This window comes from Echeneis naucrates, chromosome 6 (assembly GCF_900963305.1).
Source record: "Echeneis naucrates chromosome 6, fEcheNa1.1, whole genome shotgun sequence".
NCBI lineage: Eukaryota > Metazoa > Chordata > Actinopteri > Carangiformes > Echeneidae > Echeneis > Echeneis naucrates.
In genome coordinates this window covers 3,283,985-3,307,801 of record NC_042516.1, presented here as the reverse complement: position 1 = coordinate 3,307,801, position 23,817 = coordinate 3,283,985, and the positions used below count along the sequence as shown (strand labels likewise).

At 40.3% G+C, this 23,817-nt stretch overlaps 1 protein-coding gene and 1 long non-coding RNA gene across 6 annotated transcripts; one reads left to right on the top strand and one right to left on the bottom strand.

Moving 5' to 3' along the window:
* Positions 1–136: 136 nt before the first annotated feature.
* LOC115044906 (uncharacterized) lies at positions 137–4,109 on the bottom strand. 2 transcript variants are annotated; one of them, XR_003840849.1, is made up of 4 exons: positions 3,788–4,109; positions 3,538–3,671; positions 2,062–2,209; positions 137–1,952 (listed from the first exon to the last, which is right to left on the bottom strand). It is a non-coding gene; the product is annotated as an uncharacterized LOC115044906 (long non-coding RNA). The 2 variants fall into 2 exon arrangements; XR_003840848.1 differs by having other exon boundaries at positions 137–2,209.
* Positions 1,426–22,398, top strand: zufsp (zinc finger containing ubiquitin peptidase 1). Of its 4 annotated transcripts, none has more exons than XM_029504228.1 (12): positions 1,427–1,686; positions 4,441–4,598; positions 5,473–6,018; positions 6,087–6,221; positions 6,913–7,008; positions 7,103–7,233; positions 8,500–8,668; positions 14,854–15,042; positions 16,317–16,482; positions 17,981–18,141; positions 21,812–22,032; positions 22,222–22,398. In XM_029504228.1, exons 3-12 carry the CDS (start codon positions 5,502–5,504, stop codon positions 22,267–22,269), a joined length of 1,833 nt encoding a protein of 610 aa, XP_029360088.1. In that variant the 5' UTR covers positions 1,427–1,686; positions 4,441–4,598; positions 5,473–5,501; the 3' UTR covers positions 22,270–22,398. The 4 variants fall into 4 exon arrangements, with proteins under 4 accessions (XP_029360089.1, XP_029360090.1, XP_029360088.1 ...); XM_029504227.1 differs by having other exon boundaries at positions 1,428–1,686; positions 5,476–6,018; XM_029504229.1 differs by having other exon boundaries at positions 1,426–1,686; positions 4,441–6,018; positions 6,087–6,188.
* Positions 22,399–23,817: the final 1,419 nt, after the last annotated feature.

Below are 23,817 nucleotides of genomic sequence, written 5' to 3'. Positions count from 1 at the left end.
AATCTGATATTTGCAAAAAAATTCATATAAGTGATATGAGTGGCATCTTGATGGGTCATGAGCTTGTGCCCAGGACCGATGCCTGCAGCACTGATAACACAGCAGTAGACAGAGGACAGAAGAACATTCAGGACAATCATTTATTAACAACATTAAAGTGGACAGTTCGTCGATGAAATTGCAAATGCTCCATAATACAAACATATTGGTTTGGTAGGTATCATCAGCAGGAAACAGAGCAGGATCACAATGAGGTAGAGAGGTTACAGAGGTCCGAGGGAATTACCGTGATATCAAGACTGAGGCTCGGTGGATTCAGCAGTACACCATTAAAATTAGGTTGATCGATTTCAGGCAGATGTAACCATTGCCTAGAGTAAAGAGTCTGTAAATGAGTATAGCATGCTATAAATACCAGGAAACCCTCAAACAGAGTGGCTGTTTTCTTCTTCGACCAGGGGGGCCGATTTATGTTTCTACTAGTGGGTACTCACCGTGCTTGCATGACTCATTGCTATTTTGACGCGCACACATAAGGTAGCTGGGAAGTGCTCCAAGAGCGAGGAAAAAAGTGCTGCGAGAGAGCTGTTACCAGCGCGCCAAACTATCACTCAAAAAAATCGCCCCGCTCGCACGAGGGGGGGGGGCGGTACTGGTTCTGCTGTGATTGGTCGCTAGCTCTGATTGACACCAATTCTCTGCTGAAACGAAGAACAGCGTCTGGGCAGATTTGGCCGAATTCAGGCACTTGTTAACGAAAACAGTGACGTGTGAAATGTCATGTTTCTGAGTATAATTTACGCGCTCACAGTGCGCGTGTGGATATAATACGGATAATAATACGAGTTCTTTTTGGCACTAATGTGTGAGCGCTCCGATCCCAAAGCACCCATGGAATCGACGCCTGGAGCATGTCTGCTACAACAGAAATATATTCTTTTCGTGCACCTGTATTGAGGTTCAGATCTGGTCTGATAGTGAGATTGGCCATTCAAAACCCCAGAAATATAGAGAAATAACAGTACACTGTGAATTAATGTGTTTTACAATGCGGTTTCATACGGAGGAGTTTTTGTGCCACTATGAAATAAATAAGTACATCATTAAGTAAATAAATTGTTAAAGAAATAATTAATTAAATAATTACTTAAATGTATCTTAATTAAAATACTAATTAATTCTATGTAAAAACACATAATTATTTCAGTATTTAATTAATTATTTCATGGTCCTGCGATGCAGTGTTTCATTAATTTATTTTATCTGTCAAACTCACCCATCAAAGTCAGTGGGCGGGACTAAAACCTGATTGGTTACCCAGAGTATTAAGTCAAAACAGTTCGAATCCAGATAATGGATTGATGCAGAGCTAGTGAACATACTCCGATACACTGGGTGGCGCTAATGCACCTTAACAACAAAAGGGTCTGCACAGACTGTAGAAATGGGTCAAGAGTAGTATTCAGTCCTGCGAGTTGCGGGAGTCGGACGAAAAGTCGAAAAGTTCCCCAGAGCTGCTGAGAAAAGCGGTTAATTTGATCGAGGAAGCAATAAGCATAACTTCTTTGGCTCCGACGGCTCGGTCACCCACCGCTCCCACTCTGTCACGTCACGTTAACGTTGCACCGACTCCGGCGGCTCGGTCTGCCACTCCCAGAACCGCTCCATCTCGTGGACCTGTCCCATGTAAGCTAAGTAATTTAATTAATTTAATGTTAACCAGTAATCAATGACTCGGGACACAGGTGTGGGTTAAATTAGTAAACTATTTGGAGCTGGATCAAATGTGTTTGTATGCGGGATGTTAGGTGTGTAATGATAGGAGCATTTAGTGTTAGCTGGTAGCAGATAGAAAGAAGGTGAGACTAGCTGTTTTAGCTGACTGGTGACCAATTAATTTGTGATATTTTTCTGTGTTGTAGCCCACACCACCATGGATAACAAATCTCCACCTGTCAGAAAATTGTTAACACACAAAAATACAGCTGTACTGTAAAACAATTCTGCTGACATCTATTAAAAGACGCAGTCTTAATCGACTAATCACTACTAATCACTGACCTGATGAGCTTATGATTGCCATCCATATGCCATAAACAGTTTGGGCCAGGAACAGACTACTGCCGTTGTCTTAATACACACAGCCTTAGACGTCTCATGTAGACTCCCTCTACATCGACTCGGCATAAAAACTCTTGCACTCTTGAGACTGAGGAGAGAAGAATGAAATACATAACCACACACTCTAGCTACTTAGCTAGTACTGGAACATAAATACTTGTGTGGAGTCACTTATTTTGAGTAAACAGTGGTGTGATAATAATATAGTGAGGTGTGTAAAAGTATTACAGTACAGAACCACCATATCCTCAAAATAACCACAGTTAATTCAATTTTCTGACAAATAATTAACAAGTTGCTACACCAAACTTCAGGATTGGATATTTTAATACATGGCTAACTGGCCTCAAGTAAACTGCAAATAATGCTGCCCATACATCAGAAGATTTGAAAATACTCTTGAAAAACTCTGGTCTCAGACCTGCTCACATCTAAAGACAACTTTATGGAGTTTTTAATCACAGACTGAGATTTTACAAAAACTGTGAATCTTTCTGGGTCACTGTTTACAAGACTACAAATACATTCTTTTAGTAAATACCACGTTAATTAATAATGTAATTACATATGATTAGGTTAGGTTTAGGCACAAAAACCACTTGGATAGGGTCAGGATTTTTTTTCCCCCTTTTAATTACCGGTTATTAAATTTGAGTAACTAATTTTACAATTTGAACAGGCGCTCCTCTTTCTGTACAGCTTGGGACCTTCGACTTCTCACCGGTGTTTCCTGTTCATCCATGCCACTCTTGTGATTGTTTATCCTCCAGGTTTCCTGTTTTAGATTTTGTTAGAGCTCATCTATTGGTTGTTGATATGTCATGTCACCACAAAGACTGAAAGACTTCAGATAATATCAAACACGTTTGATGTTGTTTTAAGGCCAAGACTAGGTAAAGACTGGTCGAAATCATCTCAGATTACCACCTTACACTAAAAGATCGAGATAATGTGACTCCAGTAAAACTCCCAAGATTTCCTTAAGACTTGAGTTTTGAGTCTGTGACTAAGGTTAGGTGTAAACTCAGCATAAGATGACTGACGCATTGCAAATAGAAACGTAGGCTGCTTGGACATTATTTTAAATTAGCAAGACTCACTATTCTACTGTATAGTTCATATTTAAATAATAAATACAGTATACATACATTAATTACATACATACATACATACATACATACATACATACATACATACATACATACATACATACATACATACATACATTTAATTACTCCGCGCTTCTGTTAAATACTGCATTCTACATTATGTTCTAACCTGTTCTATGTATAACACACTGTTGCTAGGGACGCTGATACAATCAGAGGAGCATAAAGGAGGTTCAAGAGGAACTATGCAGGATATTTTTTTTATCATTCTACATTATCCTTTACATCCTGGTCATATTATACTTACGTGTAACACGCACACCTCTTCCATTCACAAGACCATGCATTAGCTTGTAGCCGGTGTTTGGATGTCTTCTGTGGAGTTCTGTTACAATATGGTCCAATTCTTCATTATTCACAACTGAGTAGAGGTCCGTTTTTCTGCACAAATAAAAACGACATTAATATCGAGTTCGTTATACTACTCGTAATATCATTTCAGAGTGGACGAAACTGGCGATTCATAAAGTTAAAACTTAAAAATTGTGTGTAAATACCTTACACTTTTTTGTTTCATACGCCTTCTGATGGTCCTCTTTGACACTCCGAACATCGCTGCAATTTGACAAGCTGGTCCTCCGGAAAGAATGTTCCAGAACTGAACTCGGAATGTCAAACGCCCTAGTCCCTGTGTGTGTTGTGTCTGTTGCGCCCTGGTACCAGAGAAGCGGCGGAGCACTTCTTCTAAATTTGCAGTCACTCTGCTTTATACACTACATGCTCTGGGTCTGCAGGTCCTGCTTCCACATATTCGGCGAGGTCTAAAAGATCTCTCAACAACTTTCGTGAAAGTTCATGCAAGTCCTCCATTGCCGCCATGTTTGGAAAGGCTGACTGACTTAAAACCAAAGCAATGGATCAGACTAGATTGGCATTAGTGCACCCACTGACTTTGATAGGTGACTTTGACAGATAAAACAAATTCATGAAACATTGCATCACACGACCATGAAATAATTAATTAAATACTGAATTAATTGTATGTGTTTTTACATAAAATGAATTTGTGTTTTATGTATGTAATGACACATTTAAGTAATTATTTAATTATATATTTATTTATTCAATTAAGTATTTTAATAGTTTCAATGTCCCTGCTCATTTGATTGAGAATATTACAGATTTCTTTAAATATTGGACTAATTCTCAGTCTGGGCCAGTTGGAGGTGGTAACGCATCAATTCGAAGTTTATTCACCAATAAACCGAAGAAGAAGAAGAAGAAGAATCGTGTCGGTTTCGCAACATCAGAAAGGAAAGGAAAGGAAAGAAAGGAAAACGGACGGACCGCAGCGTCTTTTGTCTTGTCGTGAGTACATGTTTACTGTATGAGTATGACAGACAGCTGAATGTGATTCTCTGAGCGAAAACCTACCGGAGTTTGGGTCATTGTGAGTCTATCATCCAGTCACACAGTTCGCTCCGTTATTTGTGTCTCACCACCCAGACTCCATTCAAAAATGGGATAATTCACAGTGGTGCCATTAACGGCACAGTGAGCCCTGTGTAACTTTTACTGACCCCACAGTATATACCTGTCTTTATTATGACATACACATACAACGCCAAACAGCTCTCATTCAGAAACAAGACCATGTTTTAATAAAGGAGTCCCTGCAGGTTTCATTCAACAGATACACATAAACCTAACTTTGATACTGTAGTTGTGAATCAGTGAACAGGGCCAGATAGATAAAGGGGAATGAATGTGGTGAAACAGGATGACAGTCTCCACCCTCAGGTCACAGGGGCCACTGAGTGCCTGAGAAGGACCAGGATGAAATGAATCATATACTGTGACTGTTGCCAGAACTTCATGAGATTCCAGACAGGTTTCACCTTTCCCAATGACTACAGGGAAGTTGTTGTTGGAGATTGAAATATTAATGAGATGAGTTTCTGGTTGTATCTGCTTGTAATGTTGAAGAAATGTTTCCAGAGTCAGAGTCTATCTGGTTCCTTTCTAATGTATGACAGTGAAGTACATCTGATGCTTGGTCAGCTCTTTGTTATATTTAATTAGTTATTTTGTATTATGTTACATTTTCCTTTGTAAGGGTAGGGTGTATTGATGATAACTGGAGCTGCTGCTCCTCAAACTGAAATGCTCTTAGAAAGTACTCCTTAACATCGGGTCCTTTGGACCCAGCTGTGTGATACTCTCTCTTTCTGTTGTTGGAAAGTAGCCTGTGTGCATCTGCAGACCGGAGCCATGCTGACCTGTGACATCTGTGGTAAGGAGGTACTTCTGTTGGAGGAAATGAAGACGCATCTCCTTCTCAGCCACCTGGAAAATGCCATTAAGTGTCCGCTTTGCTCCCTGTCAGGAGAATCATATGATGAACTGTGTTTTCACATTAGCTCTGCTCATCCAGAGGAGCAGCTCACAGTGCAGGGCCCCACTGACATCATATCCAGCTCTGGTGGAACAGAAACTGGCCGCACTGACAGGGAGCTGTCCCAGACCTCCCAGTCCTGCTCAGCTGAGGACAGCTGTGATACAGCTGGTGGAGGGTCCAACAGGGACCCGGGTGTCATTTCAGACTCAAGGCAACTTGAACTAAACAGCACACCTGAAAGTAGGTGTTTGTCACTTGGGAGAACTGAACTCATCACGTTGGGTCCTGAAACACGAACAGAAACTATAAATTACCATAAAGAGGACAATGATTGGTTTGAATCTGGGCACAACAAACCCAAAGAGAAGCGGCTGTTCTCACCGAGAAAAGGTGATTCACCCTCCTCAAAGTTTATTTAAATTTTTAGAGTTGGTGTTGACTTGATCTGTTTGTTACAGATAAGCTGTTCTCTTGCCCCATGTGTGCACTGGTCTGCAACAGCTGCTTCATCCTGCAGGAGCATGTTGAGCTGCATCTGGAGGAGCAGCATTCCGTTGAGGGTAACTGCTCTGCATACAGAATGTACAGTTCAGGTACCTGATATTTTTAAATGTGATAAACATCTAATTTGAAAAGCTCATATTTGCCTTAAGGGTAAACCCCAGAAACCTGGCATGAATTTAAATACCTGCAGGACTAATGGCACTCCCACTAGAAACTAAATTATTCATTGCTAATTAATTGCTAATTTCTGTTAATTAGAAAAGCTAATATTTTAAACCATATCTTATTGTTGAAAGTTGGTGGTGAGGTTTCACACTTAGATTTAGTAATTTCTAAAATTATAAATGTTTGTAAATACCAGCCATTTGAATGTTCAAAGTTTTTATCTATTTTATTTTTGTTATTTCCTTTTATTTGCATATGATTTAGACTACCAAGTTTGGACACACTTTCCTATTCATTTGAATGAGAAAGTGTGTCCAAACCTTTGACTGGTAGGTAGATTTTTATTTAGTTTTTGTCTTCTCTGTCTCGTATTTGACAGTGACAGTGAGTGTTAGGGAACACAGTAGTTGTGAAATCTGTTGCAGTCAGAAACTAGAAACCTGACCTCATTTAACTCTTTTGGAACACCATGATGAATAATGTGGAACATGTGTTTTAACAGATGGTTCATGGGCAGGTCCATTATTATTGAAGGATCATATACTTCACAGATGTTTCTCAAAGTCTCCCTGCCTTATATGAAACTGGACTGACAAGTTTCCATTTGCATTGTAGGAGAGAGGAGACTTGAGTGTCCAATTTGCTCTGTCATCTACAATGACAGCTTTTCTCTGCAGGAACATGTGGAATTGCACTTAGACCATCAAGCAGGTGGGGATAAATCACATAATTCACTCAGTTCTCTCTGTCTGTTTAAAGACCTCTGTGCAGTTTCATTTATATATCTGACTTGATGCCCCCTTAGCCTCTGGTTCAGCGACTGTAGGGAGTCTGGGCTCAGACCTAAAACTGGCCACACAGCTGCAGCAGGAGGAGGAACAGCAGTGGAGGCATGAGGCGGCCCAGCAGGAGAGAGAGGATTTCAAGAAGCTGCAGGTCTGGACTCTGCACCAGAATCCCTTCTGTGCACATGCTGGTTGAAAGCTTACATTACATTTTCCCTTTTCAAACCCCAGAGGCACTCTGGATAAACGGCATAAACGTCATTATGCATAGTCATATAAGCTGAACCCTCAACATCAACACTTTTTCAGTCACTTTCACTCCAGTGAAAGCCAGAATAAGCACACTCCAGTGAGCTGCTGGGACGCACTGAGTCCCAACAGCTGTTAGGTCCACTCATCACAGACACATGATCATCTTAGCTTCAACTAAACATCTAAAATTCAAATGACAATGAACCAGGGACATGTTTATACTGAAATGCTCTGCCCTGTGGTGTAAACTCATCCCACACACAAAGTGAGAACATATTTGTATAAATGTTTTTAAGAATATAAATATGATATTCATATAATTAATTACAGCTCAAACAACAATTAATGTTAGCTAGAAGTTGTAAGGTTAACAAACCAGCAGCTCCTGGCACACACTCCATGTTGGGTTTGACTCTACCTTAGTTTAACTGTCTCCACTGCAGAGTCAAATACAGTCCTATGCTAACTTTTATTCAAACAATACCAGTGTGCCTTTAGTTACCTCTTATCTGAACATGATGCTGATCAGTCAAATTCTGTCATGTTTATGTTGCTACACTGTTGAGGCTGTCCAGATGAGGAGCAGCTAACAGTGTCACTTATCCCCAACGTATGATTGTCATTCATATTCATATTCATATTGTATGAGTGTTAGAACCCGAAGTGATGTCTTTTCTCGGTGCCATTTGGAGTTTGACTACAAATTATTGTTGCAATATAAAGGGCTTACAAATTGATTCTACATACTTTCATCAAAATTGACTACAGGTCTTATCTAAATGTTGAAAAATGAATACCGAAACAGTTATAATTCTACAAAAGTCTCACAAATCAAACAGAGCCCTGTTAGTTTTATTTTGAATATGAAATATGATGTTGTAGACCATTTTCCCTTAACTACACCAAACTTTATGAAACACGGTTCACTCAGGTATTACAGTCCACACAGCATGATATTTGCTGTTGATTTCACAAGTTCATGATGGGGTCAGATTCCTGTCTCAGACCCATTTCTGCAGTTTAGTGTTTGGTCAGTCTTTCCTGTCTGAAGTTTGTGGTTCTCTCTGAGTGAATGTGGTACAGCAGTACATGTTTGGGTATGTGTAAACTTTCTGTCTTATGCTTGCACATGACTCACCTTGACTTGTGTGGTGTCACTCTGCAGATGCAATTTGGCCTGGACGGCAAAGGGGGCTACCGCAGACAAATGGAGAGGACTATGGAGAAAGCGGTGGCCAGGGGCCACATGGGAGCTGCAGAATTTCACCACAGGAAGGCCGAGATGATGGAGTCTCTGGCTTCAGGGGTTGATGACGGCAGAACCAGAACCATGGGTATGTTTGTTCGTATCCACAATCTTGTAGCCTTGCTCCCCTAAACTTTGTGAAAGGAGAAAGGACAGACTGCTGATTGCAAGTCTTTTTAGGGTTTTTTTTAGGTCTTTTCAGTCATCACTGAGGTTTGATGCTATTGCAGTCTATTCCCACACTGACATCATGTGAAATAAAATTATAAATTTGTTGCTGTCATCCTTTCTTTTCCCTCTGCTCATTGATCTTTCATGATGGTCATGATGCAAGGCAGAGACATCGATAAGAAGAATTATTAAGAAGGTTTAAGAACTGGAAACCATCTAAGTGCAGTTTTTACTTGGTAAAAACTTTTACTAACTACATTGGCCACAACGGCCAATTAAAGATTTCAAGGGAATAGCAATCCTAGTAGAAAAGGCTAATTTAATAAACCAGATGGTCAGAGCCTGCCAGGATATAGAGAAAGGTAGGTCCAGTAAACTACTGTGTTTCTTGGTTATAATGTTTCCTTTACATTCATTTAGGAGTACCTAGGCATTTTTTCATTATTTCTTTTAATTGTCTCAAATAAACCATCGCCGAATTTCTCCACCTTCACAGCACAACCTGGTGATGAGCATAACGGTGGGGGGTGGTCCTATTGGAGTTAATACGACGATGTTAATTACTCACAAGAGCATGGCCTTAAAGTGACATCAGGCACCCAGGCACCAGGTCAGAGAGTCAGACGAGTGTCGTCCTGGAAAATAGGGCAGTGACTTACCAGAGAAAAGGTAGACTTAATAGTTTAGAGATAACTCATCAAGATTTCATCTGAAACACAAATTTTACAAGTTAAATAGACATTCCAAATTGCATTGTAGGATTCCTGTCCTACAGGACAGATGGCCAGCTAATGTTACGTAACATACTGGTAGTTAATTAGGCCCAGTGCCAACTCAGTAACGCTAATGTGGGTAAACTAATTGATATTGTTAAGCTAATAACTACACGCCATGATGCATTAACTGCTGACTGCATTTTCAGATGAGCTTGTTTAAATATTTCTTGAAGAAGAGAGAGACAACTGATGAAGGTCATGCTCATCAGGTATCATTAGCCTTTTACTGACACATAAATGATTATGGTTAGATAAAACATTGTAATCATATAGACAATTAACATTCGACGAGGAGTAGTGGAACAAAGTGAAGAGCAAGTAAAGAGTAGCACAGGCTATCAGGCTGGGAACCTAAATGGGTTGAAAAAACAAATATGTTTCTACTCATGGTTCTACCATACTGACAATGGTGAGTGTTAGTGAACCTTTTTTTCCTTTCTTGTTTTTTTTTTTTTTTTTTTTTGCATCATATACATGGCAATATTTCTGTTTACGTCGCCCCAGCCCCCAGAAAGCCTGCCCCCGCTGCTGAAAAAAATCCTAGAGCGAAAACTTTGATATATGCATATAAATGTATGTAAGTGCGGTTAAATTCTTCTAGCCCTTCCAAGGGGCTCAGTACTTTTAACTTCCTTGATCTCCTATGTGGGTATTTGCAGGTGACGATGTATGAGGAGAGCAGATGTCTGCCGTCATTACTTGTTACTTTAGTGGTCTTGTAGTGTCTTAGTCATGCTAGTTAAGACTGATTGCATTGTTGCCAGCACCCATAAGCTACAAACAAAAGATTTTGTTTGTGCCAAGGGTTTATTCCCTAGTTAGCAGACACTGGCTTTTCTCAGTAACTGGGAATAGGCTGAGCAGTGCCATGACTCCACTTTTAAGTTCTCTGTGACTCGAGCACTCTTACAGTTGAGGCTGTCCTGATGCAAACAGCTCAGGACAAGGAAATTGCCATCATCTTTTCATTAAGAGCTTGTCATTGTGCTGAAACAAGGTATTTTACCTCAGAGAAAGGAAGTCAAGGAGTTGTATGGACAATGGGGAAGTGATGTCAATCATTCTTTCATTCATCTTCTACCACTTATCCGTTTCTGGATCATGGGGGTTGCTGGAGCAAATCCCAGCTCACTCTGGACGAGAGCACGGTACACCGTGGACAGGTCACCAGTCCATCACAGGGCCAACACACAGAGACAGAGAAGAACAACCACTCACGCTCCCACTCAGACCTTAACAGTCACCAGTTAACCCAAACATGTATGTCTTGGGATGGTGGGAAATAACCGGAGTACCTAGAGGAAACCCATGCAAGCAGTGGGGGAACATGCAAACGCACAGAAAGGCCCCAGGGCGGGAACCAAAACCATGACCTTCTTGCTGCGGGGCAGCACTAACCACTGTTTTGCCGTGCTGCCCGGAAGTGATGTCACCACATAGAAAAGGAAACCGCAGAATATACCTGAACATTTGACTGCCCCACCACCACCCAGTTCTTTGCAAGGAATTAAAAAACATCAAGTTGACACCTTATACAAAGAATATCATCAAACTCAAACTTTCGCTTCCCACAGCTCACTTATGATAGTAGCATGGAGTGTTATACAAATGTGTAGCTTCAAAGTATTGTTTGTGGATTCAATATTGCCTGGGTGTTACAGCTGTACCTGTGCTCGGGTTTCTGGATAAATTTTCCAGCAATCCAATTGGTGGTGATTTGGAAATGATGACTTAAAAGTGTAGAAAATAAGGGTGGCTAATGAATTTTAAAGTACAGTGAATTGTTACATGGTATCTCACAGTATATGTCTCTGTATGCTCCACCTGTTTTATAACTTACGGTTATCTTCCTGTCTTATTCTTGCCTAAGTGATATCTTGTTAACACTTCATATTTGGCATAAAGAAACTAAAGAAACTGACATTCATTTGATCTCCCAACACTAGATTTTGGTGAATACTCACAGTCATAGTCAAAACAAATTTATTTAAGGCTAACATTTCATGATGACATTTTCCAAGATGTCTGTACAATATGAGAAAAATTTATAAAAGCGATAAAATAGTTCAATATTGCATTGGCAGTATGAACTGTACCAATGAACTGAAATGTGCTAGTAACAGTCTGATCTCTTCCTCTGTCATGCCAGCTAACCTCCCCCTTCATCTGCTAAGTTATAGACTGTATGCATATGGACTATGAGTCTGTAAAGTGAAGCCAGTACAAAATAATAATCATTGGGCAACTCCACTCCAGAAAAAAGAATAATATTGGTTAGAAGTCAATTGGAAAACTGCACCACTTCTTATCTTGATTTATTGGAGAACAGAACAGCTCAGATCCGCCCCTCAGTCCTCCCCACCTTAACATTTTCAACTAAATATAGTTTCTTCTAGCTTTAAAAACCTGGAGGCTTAACAAACCAATGGGCTTAAATTGAGGTTGAAGTGGAGGTCTCATCATCTTTAATAACACAAAGCTGTGTAATATCATTTTTATCTTATCTCATCAATACAATACAGCTAATCTGGTTCTCTTTTGATATTTGAAATTACTAGATTATTGGTTATATAGAATAAAATTCACCAACATAAGGGCTCTAACAACTCATTCAGGTGTATTGTAGATGTGAAGATACTGCCAATGGACTTAAGTTGTTTGAGGAGAATAATCCATATGTGGCAACCTTGTGTAGATGCTCTTTACTTGCACAATGTCTTGTCTTCCCTACTTCAACCTAACTTATTACAAAACCATACAATTGTTCAGCACACTGGATAATACCTGTAAAGAACATTTCATATGAAAAATAACTGCTTGCACAATATGCTCAGCCTTTGAGAACAATTTTTCCTTATGTACACAGTTACTACCAAAGTTGCTACTTGTCTCCTACTGTCATTCCTGTCCTGTTTGCAGTCTCCTACTTAATGACATATAAACTATCAAAAAATAAAGAAATGAAATATACAAGGAAATGATAAATAACTATCCCCTCCAGTCCATTTCAGTTTCCCCACTCATGAAATAAAAATATAATATATAATATATAAATATATTCTAACAACTTAAACTTCTTTAGACTTCTCACTCCTTCCATAGTCAATGACATCTGGCCTGCATGCTGCCAGTAGTGAACAAGGCATGGTCTTCCTATGTATGAGTGCATGTTTGTGTATGTGCTCATCAGTATGTTGATGTGTGTCATTCTGCCCCTCCACAGCTGTGACATACAGACAGTAGAAGAACAGGAGAAGTGGCAACTCCACCAAAATGAAAAAAATTGGAGCATGTGAATGTTTTGGTATAAATATGCTCTTGCCTTTGGCATGAGGCAAGTGTTAATTTGGGACCCTGGTTCGGACCCACAAATTTGATACTGCTAATGCATGTTAATAATACCATTCCCATAGCAAAGGTCATTAGGCGTGAAGAATAAGGTAAAATGATGCTGCTATAACCATAAAATCTTTTTAAGTTTGATGGCAAAGCAGCAGACTTTGGGTCCTGACATTGGGTTACCAGCCGACAGGATGAGTGGCCTTTGTAAACCATTCAATGTGGTCTGTCCTGTTGTTAAAAGTGAGGTAAACACACAGACATCAGTAGCACACACCCGTGTTTTACTAATGAGCAAAGAGTTTGAAGGCGTTCTGAAGGTGTTTCCAGCCTTCACTCTGACAGTTAGTACCCTGAAGCATGAGACTTAGTTCTGCCGTAGCCAAACAGCCTGTTAGGACTTTGGAATTAATGTTCCTGTTCCAGTGTCTCTCATTATCAGGCCAGGCTTTTATCATGGACCCTTTTTTTTTTTTAAATCCTCTTCTGTCTTACACAGTATTTTTGGAGAAAATCCAGCGGGGTCCAATTGAGTTGTCTGTCCTGAAACCATGGTCTCTGGCACAGACCATGTTCTCCGGTACGGACCAGTGGGCCCTACCAGCTCCTCAGTAGTCTGTCCTGTGGTCCCTGTGGTCTGGATCAGTTGGTAAGTGGTCTGTGGTGCGGCTTTTGTAATGTAAATGCACCCTCTCCCTTTTCTGGTCTTTTTGGGGGCACTCTTAGCTGGATAAATGTGTCAGAGATCATAAACTTTTGTCAGCAAAATACAGTCATCAATTATTTTTATTATTTATGCAGGTCCACGTAGTCAGGACCAGCTCCTCAGTGGTCGCAACCAGCTGGTCTCTGGCACAGAGCAATGGTCCCTACCACTAGGAGTGCTAAAGATACTGGTCCTTACCAGCGGCACAGTGGTCATGACCAGCTTCTGGCAAAAGTCACATCACAGACCACTCACCAACTGGGACCACAGGGAACACAGGATAGACCACAGAGGAGCTAGGAGGGACCACTGGTCTGTGCCAGAGACCAGCTGGTCGTAACTAGTGTCTCTTGCGTCCCTAGTGGCTGGTCTCTGCCAGAGACCATGGTCTCAGGACAGACTACAGAATTGGCTACACCCCCTCTCAATAATCATTTGTGTGTCTTTAAGTGCATATTAGTGTGTCTTTTAATACACCAACCATATTTGTTGTTTGTAGTTGCCTATACAAGCAACTGTCAACTTATGTAAGTCACGTGAACATTAACAGTTCAATGAGTTAGTCATGTAAAGAGCATGGTGTAGTGTGGGTGCAGCATCAGTTCAGGTGCTGTTTTCATGTGTCATTAGATGACATGGCATGCTGTGACCTCAGCACAAATGACAAATACTACCAATTTGCGCTGTTCATGTTTTAGAATTTTAGACAGCTCCATTAAAGAGTGACACCAAAGGTCTTAGCTGGACCAGGACCGTTTCAGTCCAGTGTGTTAACCCCTTAGCCCCAGGAGCCCCTCCTCTCCACCAGATAATTACTGATGTACTGCGCTGAGTGTTTTAAAACCATTTGAGGAGAATGATCCATCTTCAGCTTCCTGGCTAAGATTTTGGATGCATTGCAGTGTCAACACATCTGGATGGTCCAAGACTCTTAATCATAGTCGCAGCTCTTGGTTGATCAGGTGTTTATGATGGTACAAGCTGCTTTTTATTTCACTTTTTAAAATTTCATTTCAGACATGTACAAAATACATTCATCTAAAAAAAAAAAAAAGACTGATGTTCTAATAAGTCATGCTACTAGGCATGTTAGCCATTTTAGTCAAGATCCATGTTTGTATTTACCTTCTCAACATCAATGTGTTCATCTTGTCATCACAGCCACAGTGTGGTTCTTTATTCTCTGATGTGCAAACCCTCGGCTGCTCTCTTCGCTGAGCTGCTGAACTGTATGAATTGAGCAGGATCCGTCTAATTGGCACTCTCCTCACTTTTGTGCAGGTGTGACCAGAGTGTTGTACGAATACTACCAGACCGAATCCAGAGATGTGGCTCATGTGTGGCTGAGTGCAGATACTGACCACTACTCTTCCTCAGCAGGGGATAAGGGCTGGGGCTGCGGCTACAGAAATTTGCAGATGCTCATCTCCTGCCTGCTTAGAGTGGACATGTATCTGCCCTACCTGCAAGGTGCACAAACACACTCACCTGTATATATCAGTATAAATTTTCATCTCCCATGTTTCTCTCTGGAGCTCTAAAAAAACAAGCAAGTCACAAAAGAGCACCTTCATACTTATGAACCTGTATAACTTAATATAGAACCTACACCTGCTATTTAATCAGAAAACACAAGGACATTTACCTGCAGACTTGGCAGACCTCAACTGATGTCTCAGCACACACTCGCCATTTTTATTTAAGTTCATGACGGCAGGGGGGCTTAAGTCCCCCTTCAAAAAGTAGGCAAAAATAAAAATACTGAAAAATGCTGTAAGCAGCATTGCTATGCCGTTGCTGGGAGAGATGTGAATACTGTAACATATGTATCAAACCAATCAAATCACACATTACGAAAAAGTTTCTTACGAGGCAATCTGAACTGATGTTTGCCTGGCTGGCTGACCTGACCTCATCTGCAACAACTGGTAGCGAACAGTAGCGATCCTACCGACAGCATTTAGCCTGTGTGTGAATGTGGGAGAGAGCTCAGTGTTTTTTTGCGAATAGGTGGATGGATTCTACTAGCCTATATTTTATAATGGTAGTAGGCCTATTCAGCGAGTGAAAGTTGTTCATGTTGCAGTGTGTGCCCAATTTTCCTGAGTTGGACTGCGGTTAATTTACTCTGATATAAGTTGTTTCGTTGTATTCAGGTTTTTGTCTCAGAGAGTAGGCTATGGAATTTTACTTCACTCATGCTGTGTGCTTGTGTGTGGGTGCAAGGCCCTGCTCTTTGACAGCAGGTGCAACAGGTGGAGACAACAGTATTTAAATATTTAAATGAGGGTTTTGTGTCTTAGTGGAGAGTTGGACCAGCAGAAAGCTGTAACCAGAATGCTCTGACAGCTCATCTGCAGGAACCCCAACCATCCCGCAAGAGCGCAGAGTGTGTGTGTGTGATTGATCATGTGTGCATACGAAAGAGCTAGCGTGCGTGTGACTGACAGACAGTTAAAATTCGTAACAACCACACTGTATCTTTGCTGAACACACATCAGCCACAGGGGTAAGTTCACCATACATAACACTAGAGCCAAAAGTAGAAACAGTAAAAAACACCACTGGAAGAGACAGTGTCCAAAACATGGCCCCTGAAGTTTTTAGAATGGCAGCTCACACTCAGATGAAGGGCAGCTAAGGTGCATGATCGCTAACTTTAAAAGGCCAAGCATTAATAACGACTGTTTTCCTGTGTTGCCCCATGTACACTCAAACACACTGATGTTGCGTTCCCCATGCAGAGAGGGTTGTGCCAAGCATTCCCCAGTTGCAGCGTATGATCGAGGAGGCTTGGAGAGCAGGACTGGATCCACAAGGTGCATCCCACTTCAACCAGAAGCTGCAGGGGACGCGAGCCTGGATTGGAGCCACAGAGATCTACAGTCTCCTCATCTCTCTGGGAATCAGGTGACCAGGACCTAACCGAAGAAATTACTATGAAAAGTGTTGTCACATAGCATGAGCAATCAGACAAATAATTTTCAAGCTTTGCAATTATTGCTGAAAATCTGCCTAATTGCTCTGTTTTTTATGCTGTGACCTGATTGTATGTGTGTGGGTTTGTAATATGTGAAAGGAAACGTGATTCAAAGGATAGTTATGGATCTAGCTGCAGCTTTTCCTCAAACCAAGTCATGAATCTGATTAGCCTGTGAGGAGTGTTGTGTTTTTCACTCTGTGCTGTTAAACTAGAATGAGTTTTACTTAAAACATGCATAGCTCAGGAAGTTGTGAGGAAATGAGTAGAAGAAAGTATTGCACTAAAAACTAAAATATAGCTTGGCTGCTGTCCTTGTTGGAACAACCCAGTCTGAGGTCCAGACTATGTCCTGCAGATATGATGCTTGGCATTCAGGCCGAAGGGTTCAATCTTCATTTCATCATACCAGAGAATTCTGTTTCTTATTGTCTGAGAATCTTTCAGATGCCTTTTGGCAAACTGCAGGTGGGCTGTCGTGTATTTTTTTGAGGAGTGGCTTCCGCCTGGCTGCTCTATCATACAGGCCTGATTGGTGGAGTGTTGCAAAAATGGTTTCCTTCAGAAGGTTTGCCTCTCGCCACAGAGCAACACCGGAGCTCCATTAGAGAGCTCAATGGGTTATTGGTCACCCTCCCTGACTAAGGCTCTTTAACCCAAAATGCTCAGATTGGCCAGGCGACTAGTTATTGCAAAAGCGGCCATTGACAGATGATTGAGGTCACTGTGCTCATAGGGGCCTTCAATGGTGTAGAAATGTTTCTGTAACCTTCCCCAGATCTGTGCCTTGATACAATCCTGTCTTGGAGGTCCACAGACAATTCTTTGATCTTGATGGCTTGGTTTGTGCTCTGACATGCGCTGTCCTCTATGGGACCTTATATAGACAGGTCTGTGCCTTTCCAAATCATGTCCAATCAACTGAATTGACTGCAGATGGACTCCTATCAAGTTGTAAAAACATCTGAAGGATGATCAGTGGGAAAAGGACGCACGTGAACTCGATTTTTTTAATATCATGGCAAAAGATGTGAATGCTTCTGTAGATGTGATTTTTTTTTTTTTTCTCTCTCTGTCTCTTTTTTTTCTCTTTGTGATTGAGGAAATTTTTGTATAAATTAGTAGGAAAATAATATAATCCATTATGGAATAAGGCTGTAACATAACAAAATGTGGAAAAAGTTTAGTGCTGTGCATACTCTCTGGATCAGTGATTTCCGACTGTTGTGCCGCGGCACAGAAGACCACCAAATCTCACCCAACCAGCACTTGAAGCCTTAAAGTATCCAGGTGAAACTTTACAATCCTCCACAGCACACCCACGCACTGCACCACTGCAGTTGGGAATCACTGCTCCAGATACACTGTATGAGGTTGGCCTTGGGCGACATGTGAATGTGATCAGGCTGGTGCTGTGTGTCTTTTCAGTGCCCACATCATTGACTTCCACCGACCAACAGGCCCAAGAGACACCCACCCCCAACTGTTTGACTGGGTGAAGCAATACTACTGTGACCCTAGCAGAAGCAGCAGGCTGCCCCCCAGTGTCATCCAGACCTCCCTGCCCCCACTGTACCTGCAGCACGAAGGTATAGAGCCTACACTACTACACTGTTTACACACCGTATTTGCTGGACACTAGACTCTATCCATCAGTCAGACATATATTATGATCACCTGCCTAACATTTTGTTGGTTCCCCTTTTGCTGCCAAAACAGCCATTGTCCTTCAAGGGATGGACTCCACTAGACCCCTGAAGGTGTGCTGTGGTATCTGGTACCAAGATATTTGCAGCAGATCCTTTAAGTCCCATGAGTTGTTAGGTGGGGCCCCCATGGATCAGACTTGTTTGTCCAACATGTCCCACAGATGCTCGATTGGACTGAGATCTGGGGAGAAATGTAGTTCATCAGACCAGGCCACCTTCTTCCATTGTTCTGTGGTCCAGTTGAGGACAAATGTTCAAATGCTGGCTGTATTTGTATGTATTCCAGCCATTAACAGGTGTAATACTGAATAGATAATCAGTGTCATTCACTTCACCTGGCAGTGGACTGAAGGTTATTCCTGATATATATTTACATAAAATTTTTAATAGTCTGGTGTGGGATGCTCACTCTTAAGAATAAAAACAGGCATTGTGCATAGCATGGTGGACGAATGTAGCAAAATTGGGGGTAACCATAAATAACCTGTCAAATTTACATTTTGTCAAGTCTCAAATAAAAATCGCAAACATCTTTTCAGATTCCATTCATTCTCTTTTGAAATCATTCAGATCTTTTGCTCCTACACCTATTTATCTTTTAAACAAATGAGTAATTTTTGTTCAACTTATCCTTATTTATTCTAATCTGTAAGGAAAGGGCTAGGATCTATTTTTTGTTTCCTTTGCAATTCTTTTTTTTAATCTTTGTTTGTATTGTAGTTTTTTTTTTTTCCCAGTTTGTTAATGTTAGGGTGGAAACTGGCCACACAATATTTGCCCAATGGGGTCACAATAAAGGTCAATTGACCTTATTTATAATGGTTTCCAATTGGACATACAGGGTAGTAAATTTTAAATCTGACACTTCACAAAAATTTATAATGCATCAAAATCGCTGTTTGTGCTAATTATTCACATATCTGAGGCTGTGATATCTCGCAAAAAGTAATTCAGTTTGCATTAAGCATTTGGAAAGTTCCAAATTGGCCAATTGGCATTTTTTCATAAATAATATTGGCATCCTGCAAATGTAAACATTCATCTGTATTCATCTGTATCAAAATTATAAGATTTTTAGAACAAATTTTGGTCCATTGACTTAAAAGGGTAGTAAATTTGTATACAGTTTATTATTGACCTATTAGAAAAATGCAATGCCAAATTCATCGCAACATACAGTCCCTTACAGATATTAAAATAACACTTTCATAAAAACAGTGTTTTGTTTACTTTTAGTGTTTCATCCTTTAGTTTCCGCTTGTTTTGGGTTTCACCTGGAGGAAAAAGGCCTTTGTTGCTTTAATATTGACCATTATTTTTGAAACTTATCATTTCTCCAGCCAAATGAATTGGTTTTGGTTGGGACATTTATCCTCCTTTCATTTTCTAAAATGAAACTAAATCATCTGTAACCTGCTGATGAGCTATACCAGTAAGAGATCATATCCCTCTTGCACTTAATTAAAACTGGAAAAGTGTTAGTGCCAGTTTATCAGGTCCATGATCAGCAAATTTCTCTGATCCCTTTCACTCGAAAACAGGTCATGTGGTCCCGTTAACATCAACATCTTTGACATCAAGGTTATGCATTTAAACATGCCGACTATGGAGTCACAGAATGATTCCACATTTTTAAATCTCTTGTTTGTTAATGATTGCACATAAATCTGTGTGTTTTAAACATTCACATCTCTCAGCAGAGTTGAAGGCCAAATTCTTTGATCAATTTGTTTTGTGTAAGAAAACATGGTGAAAGGTAACCATACCAAACATAGCATAATGTTTGGATTGTCATTCTACTATTTGTGAATGATAACGTATTTTTGCTGATGATTGGAATAAACTAATTGGATTGGGACTTGTTTTTCTTTTTTGTTTTTATTTTTAAAATCTTCCTGTTTTTTACCAACTCATTGCTTATCAATACAAGCGGTTAAAGACCACGCGGTAGATAAAAACAGTATTTACCTCAAGACATCTGTATTGTTTTTTGAGACTATTGCTAGTAGTAGATTAATCTCTTGTTTTTTTGCTGCAGAGAAGAGGTGTATTTGCATTTGTATGTGACAGAATGAAGTTAAAATAAACTCCAGTTGGTATTGAGGGGGTTGATCTCAGAAAGCAGGTGATTTTGTTAACTCTAAACAACGGAAGTTTTCTGATTCAGAAAGGGAGGTAACTTGAACTCAGTAGGTTACTATGGTAACTGGCTGTGTGAACCTAACTAGCTTTTTTCAAGAAACTTGTAGTTGATCTGCTGCATACACCTGTAGTTGTAATATGTACATATATCTACATAGATATAATTTTCCTGAACATGGCACCACCTTTAGGACCCTATAGATGAAGTAGCTGCATTAGTATGCAGATAGTTTAATACATGTTAAATAAGAGAGTTAAATAAAACTCAGGAGATGATTATCAGACTTTGAATAAATACGTTATATTTCCAGATGACTGTTTTTCTTCACATTTGAAGAATGTGCATCACCACAGGATTTTAGGTGAATTAATTGAATTATGTGAAAATTAATGAATATGAATTGAGTTGTGTTAATAACATAATGCTGCAATTTCAGACTGGAATTAGTAATTTGAATTTCTTTGAGGATGAGCCCAGTGATTGACTGCATCAATAGCACTCACATTCCCGTCACTGCTCCTTCCCAAATGAAGCTGATCATGTGAATAAGTCCAAAAACCTTATTAATGTGCACACCATACATCACCCAGTGTCTCAAAATGTCAAAGCCTATATCACAAACCTATAACTCACATTTATAATCCTCTGGGCCATCAAGATCATATGTGATTATGGACATATTATTGTCAGTGTGGAGGCAAAGTGTCCTGGTCGGGGCATGAATGGTTAGGGTTAGGGTTAGGTGCTAACCTCTCTAGCCCTAGCTGGACTAGAGTTAACTTACTCAGAGTAGATTGAGCCAACTCAAATCACCTGTTCCGAAATCGGTTTCCCAACTCAGAGTAAGCCAACCCAGAGTTTAGGGTTAGGGTTAGGGTTAGACTCAGAGTTTGTTGAACATCCTTATTGAAATAAATCCATGGCAATGAAGGAACATGTTACCATGAGACTCAGCGAGTCTCTCTGATGTTTTTGTTTTGAACTGGAGCTTTGAGTGTAAGATATGATTTGATCTGATGATATGATCACGTTTTGGCACACTGATTTGTATCAGTGTATCATCCACTGGATGTGGAAGGTCTGTATAACAACTCCATAAAGAGTTTGGTCTAGACCTGTACTGTATGTAAGGTGCCTTAATGTTACTCCGTTATCATTTGTCGCTATATAAATAAATAAATATATATATAAATAAATAAATAAATATATAAATAAATAAATAAATAAATATATAAATAAAGATTTTTGTGACATGTCTTTCACCGACCCATTCTCCTTCTATCTAAACAATATCACATCTCTCCCCCTCCCTGGTCCTCTCTCCTCTCCCTCTCCCTCTCCCTCTCCCTGATTCGTTCTCCCCTTCCTCTTCCTGGTCCCCCTCTGCTAATGCACATCCTCCTGCAGGACACAGCCGATCTATAGTGGGCTTGGAGCAGAAGAAGAATGGGAGTCTGTGCTTACTGGTCCTGGATCCAGGTTCCTCCTCATCAGACACCAGTAAGCTGTTAAACAGGGATACCATCTCCAGGGCCATCCGCCATGTCAGGAAGTTCTCTGGGAGCCTGAAACACAAACAGTACCAGGTGGTGTCAGTGCAGGGGGTGTTGACTGCTGAGGAGAAACAGGTGAGATCAGCGACAGTCTGAACTGAACTTGAAGTGAATCAGAACCTTGGCATGCCTGTCTCTGAGATATGTAGTCGCTCTTTGCTGTGGCATGGTTAGGAGACGCTATACAAAGACCTTGTTGATGGTCTGTACTTGAAAAAGAGGTTCAAAGCTGTTTGAATGAATGACTTGTGCTTGTTCTTACAGAGAAGCATCTTCAGCTCTGGGACGTTGCGAGCTGAGAGGATCCCATGAACAGTAACACTTTTCAAACTGTGAACAAATCTAATTTCTCTTGTATTTAATATTCTTTTTTTCTTTTAAAAGTTAGTCATTATTATATACTCTATTTTGAAAATATTTAAATAAAGTATTTTCTCTCCATGTGGTCCAATCATTTACATTGCACATCATCACACTGTTTAACTGATGAAGTCATGAGACATTGACAAGTCTCAGTTTTTGTGTGTAACCTCATTTGGATACTGTCTCATTATCACTTATCCATCAGGTTCGCAGGGGATATTAGAGCCAATTGTCTGTCTTTTAGACCCAGTACCAACTAGCCTTTTTAAAGAGATTTTTTACTTAATTGAGCTGTTAATTTTATATCTGATTAATGTGACCTTATCTTTCAGTTATGTACCTCAGACTCTTAAGACCGCAGTCATCAAACCCCAGCTTAAAAAGCCGAATCTTGATCCCGATGTTTTGGCCAACTATAGACCCATATCAAAACTTCCATTCATTTTTACAATCCATCCATCTGCATGGCAATGGTTTGCTTGAAGAGTTTCAGTCAGGATTTAGAGCCCATCATAGCACAGAAACAGCGCTGGTTAAAGTCCTCAATGATAATCTAATGGCTTCAGACAATGGAACAGCCTCCATACTTCTCTTAGATCTCAGTGCTGCATTTGACACAATAGATCATAACATTTTACTACAGAGACCAGAACATGAAATGCAGACGACACTCAGCTGTACCTATCAATGAAGTCAGTCAGATTGTCAAACTGCAGACATGTTTTGAAGACATAAAGCTCTGGATGACCCAAATTTTTTTTCTTCTTAAGTCTGACAAAACTGAAGTTATTGTACTCGGCCCTAAGCACCTCGGAGAAATGCAATCTAATCATCTAATCAGTCTGGACGGCATTAGTTTGGCTTCTAGCTCCACTTTAAGAAACCTTGGAGTAACTTTTGACCAGGACATGTCTTTTGTCCCTCACATAGAACAAGTCAGGAGGGCAACTTTCTTCCACCTGAGAAACATTAGGAAAATCAGAAACATCCTCTCTCAAGAGGATGCAGAGAAAATAGTCCATGCATGTAACTTCTAGGCTGGACTCATTACTCACTCATTACTACCTGGATGTCCAAACAAATCTTTTTAAGGCCTTCAGTTGATTCAGAATGCTGCTGCACAAATATTAACAGGAACTAGGAAAAGAGATCACATCTCTCCTGTGTGAGCTGCTCTTCATTGGCTGTTGGTAAAATACAAAATAGAATTTAAAATCCTCTATTCTGTTAATATATAAAGCTCTTAATGGCCAAGGTCCATCATATCTCAGAGAGCTCATAGTTCCTTATTGTCCTAGCAGGTCACTCTCTCTAGATGGAGGTTGACTTGTGGTTCCTAAAGTCTCCAAGAGTAAATCAGGAGACAGATCTTTCAGTTATCAGGCTCCTCTTCTATGGAACCAACAATGGAACGTCTCTAGCAATTTTCAAGACCTAACTTAAAACATTTCTGTATAACAGAGCTTATAGTTAAAAAGTCCATCTACTCTTCTACCA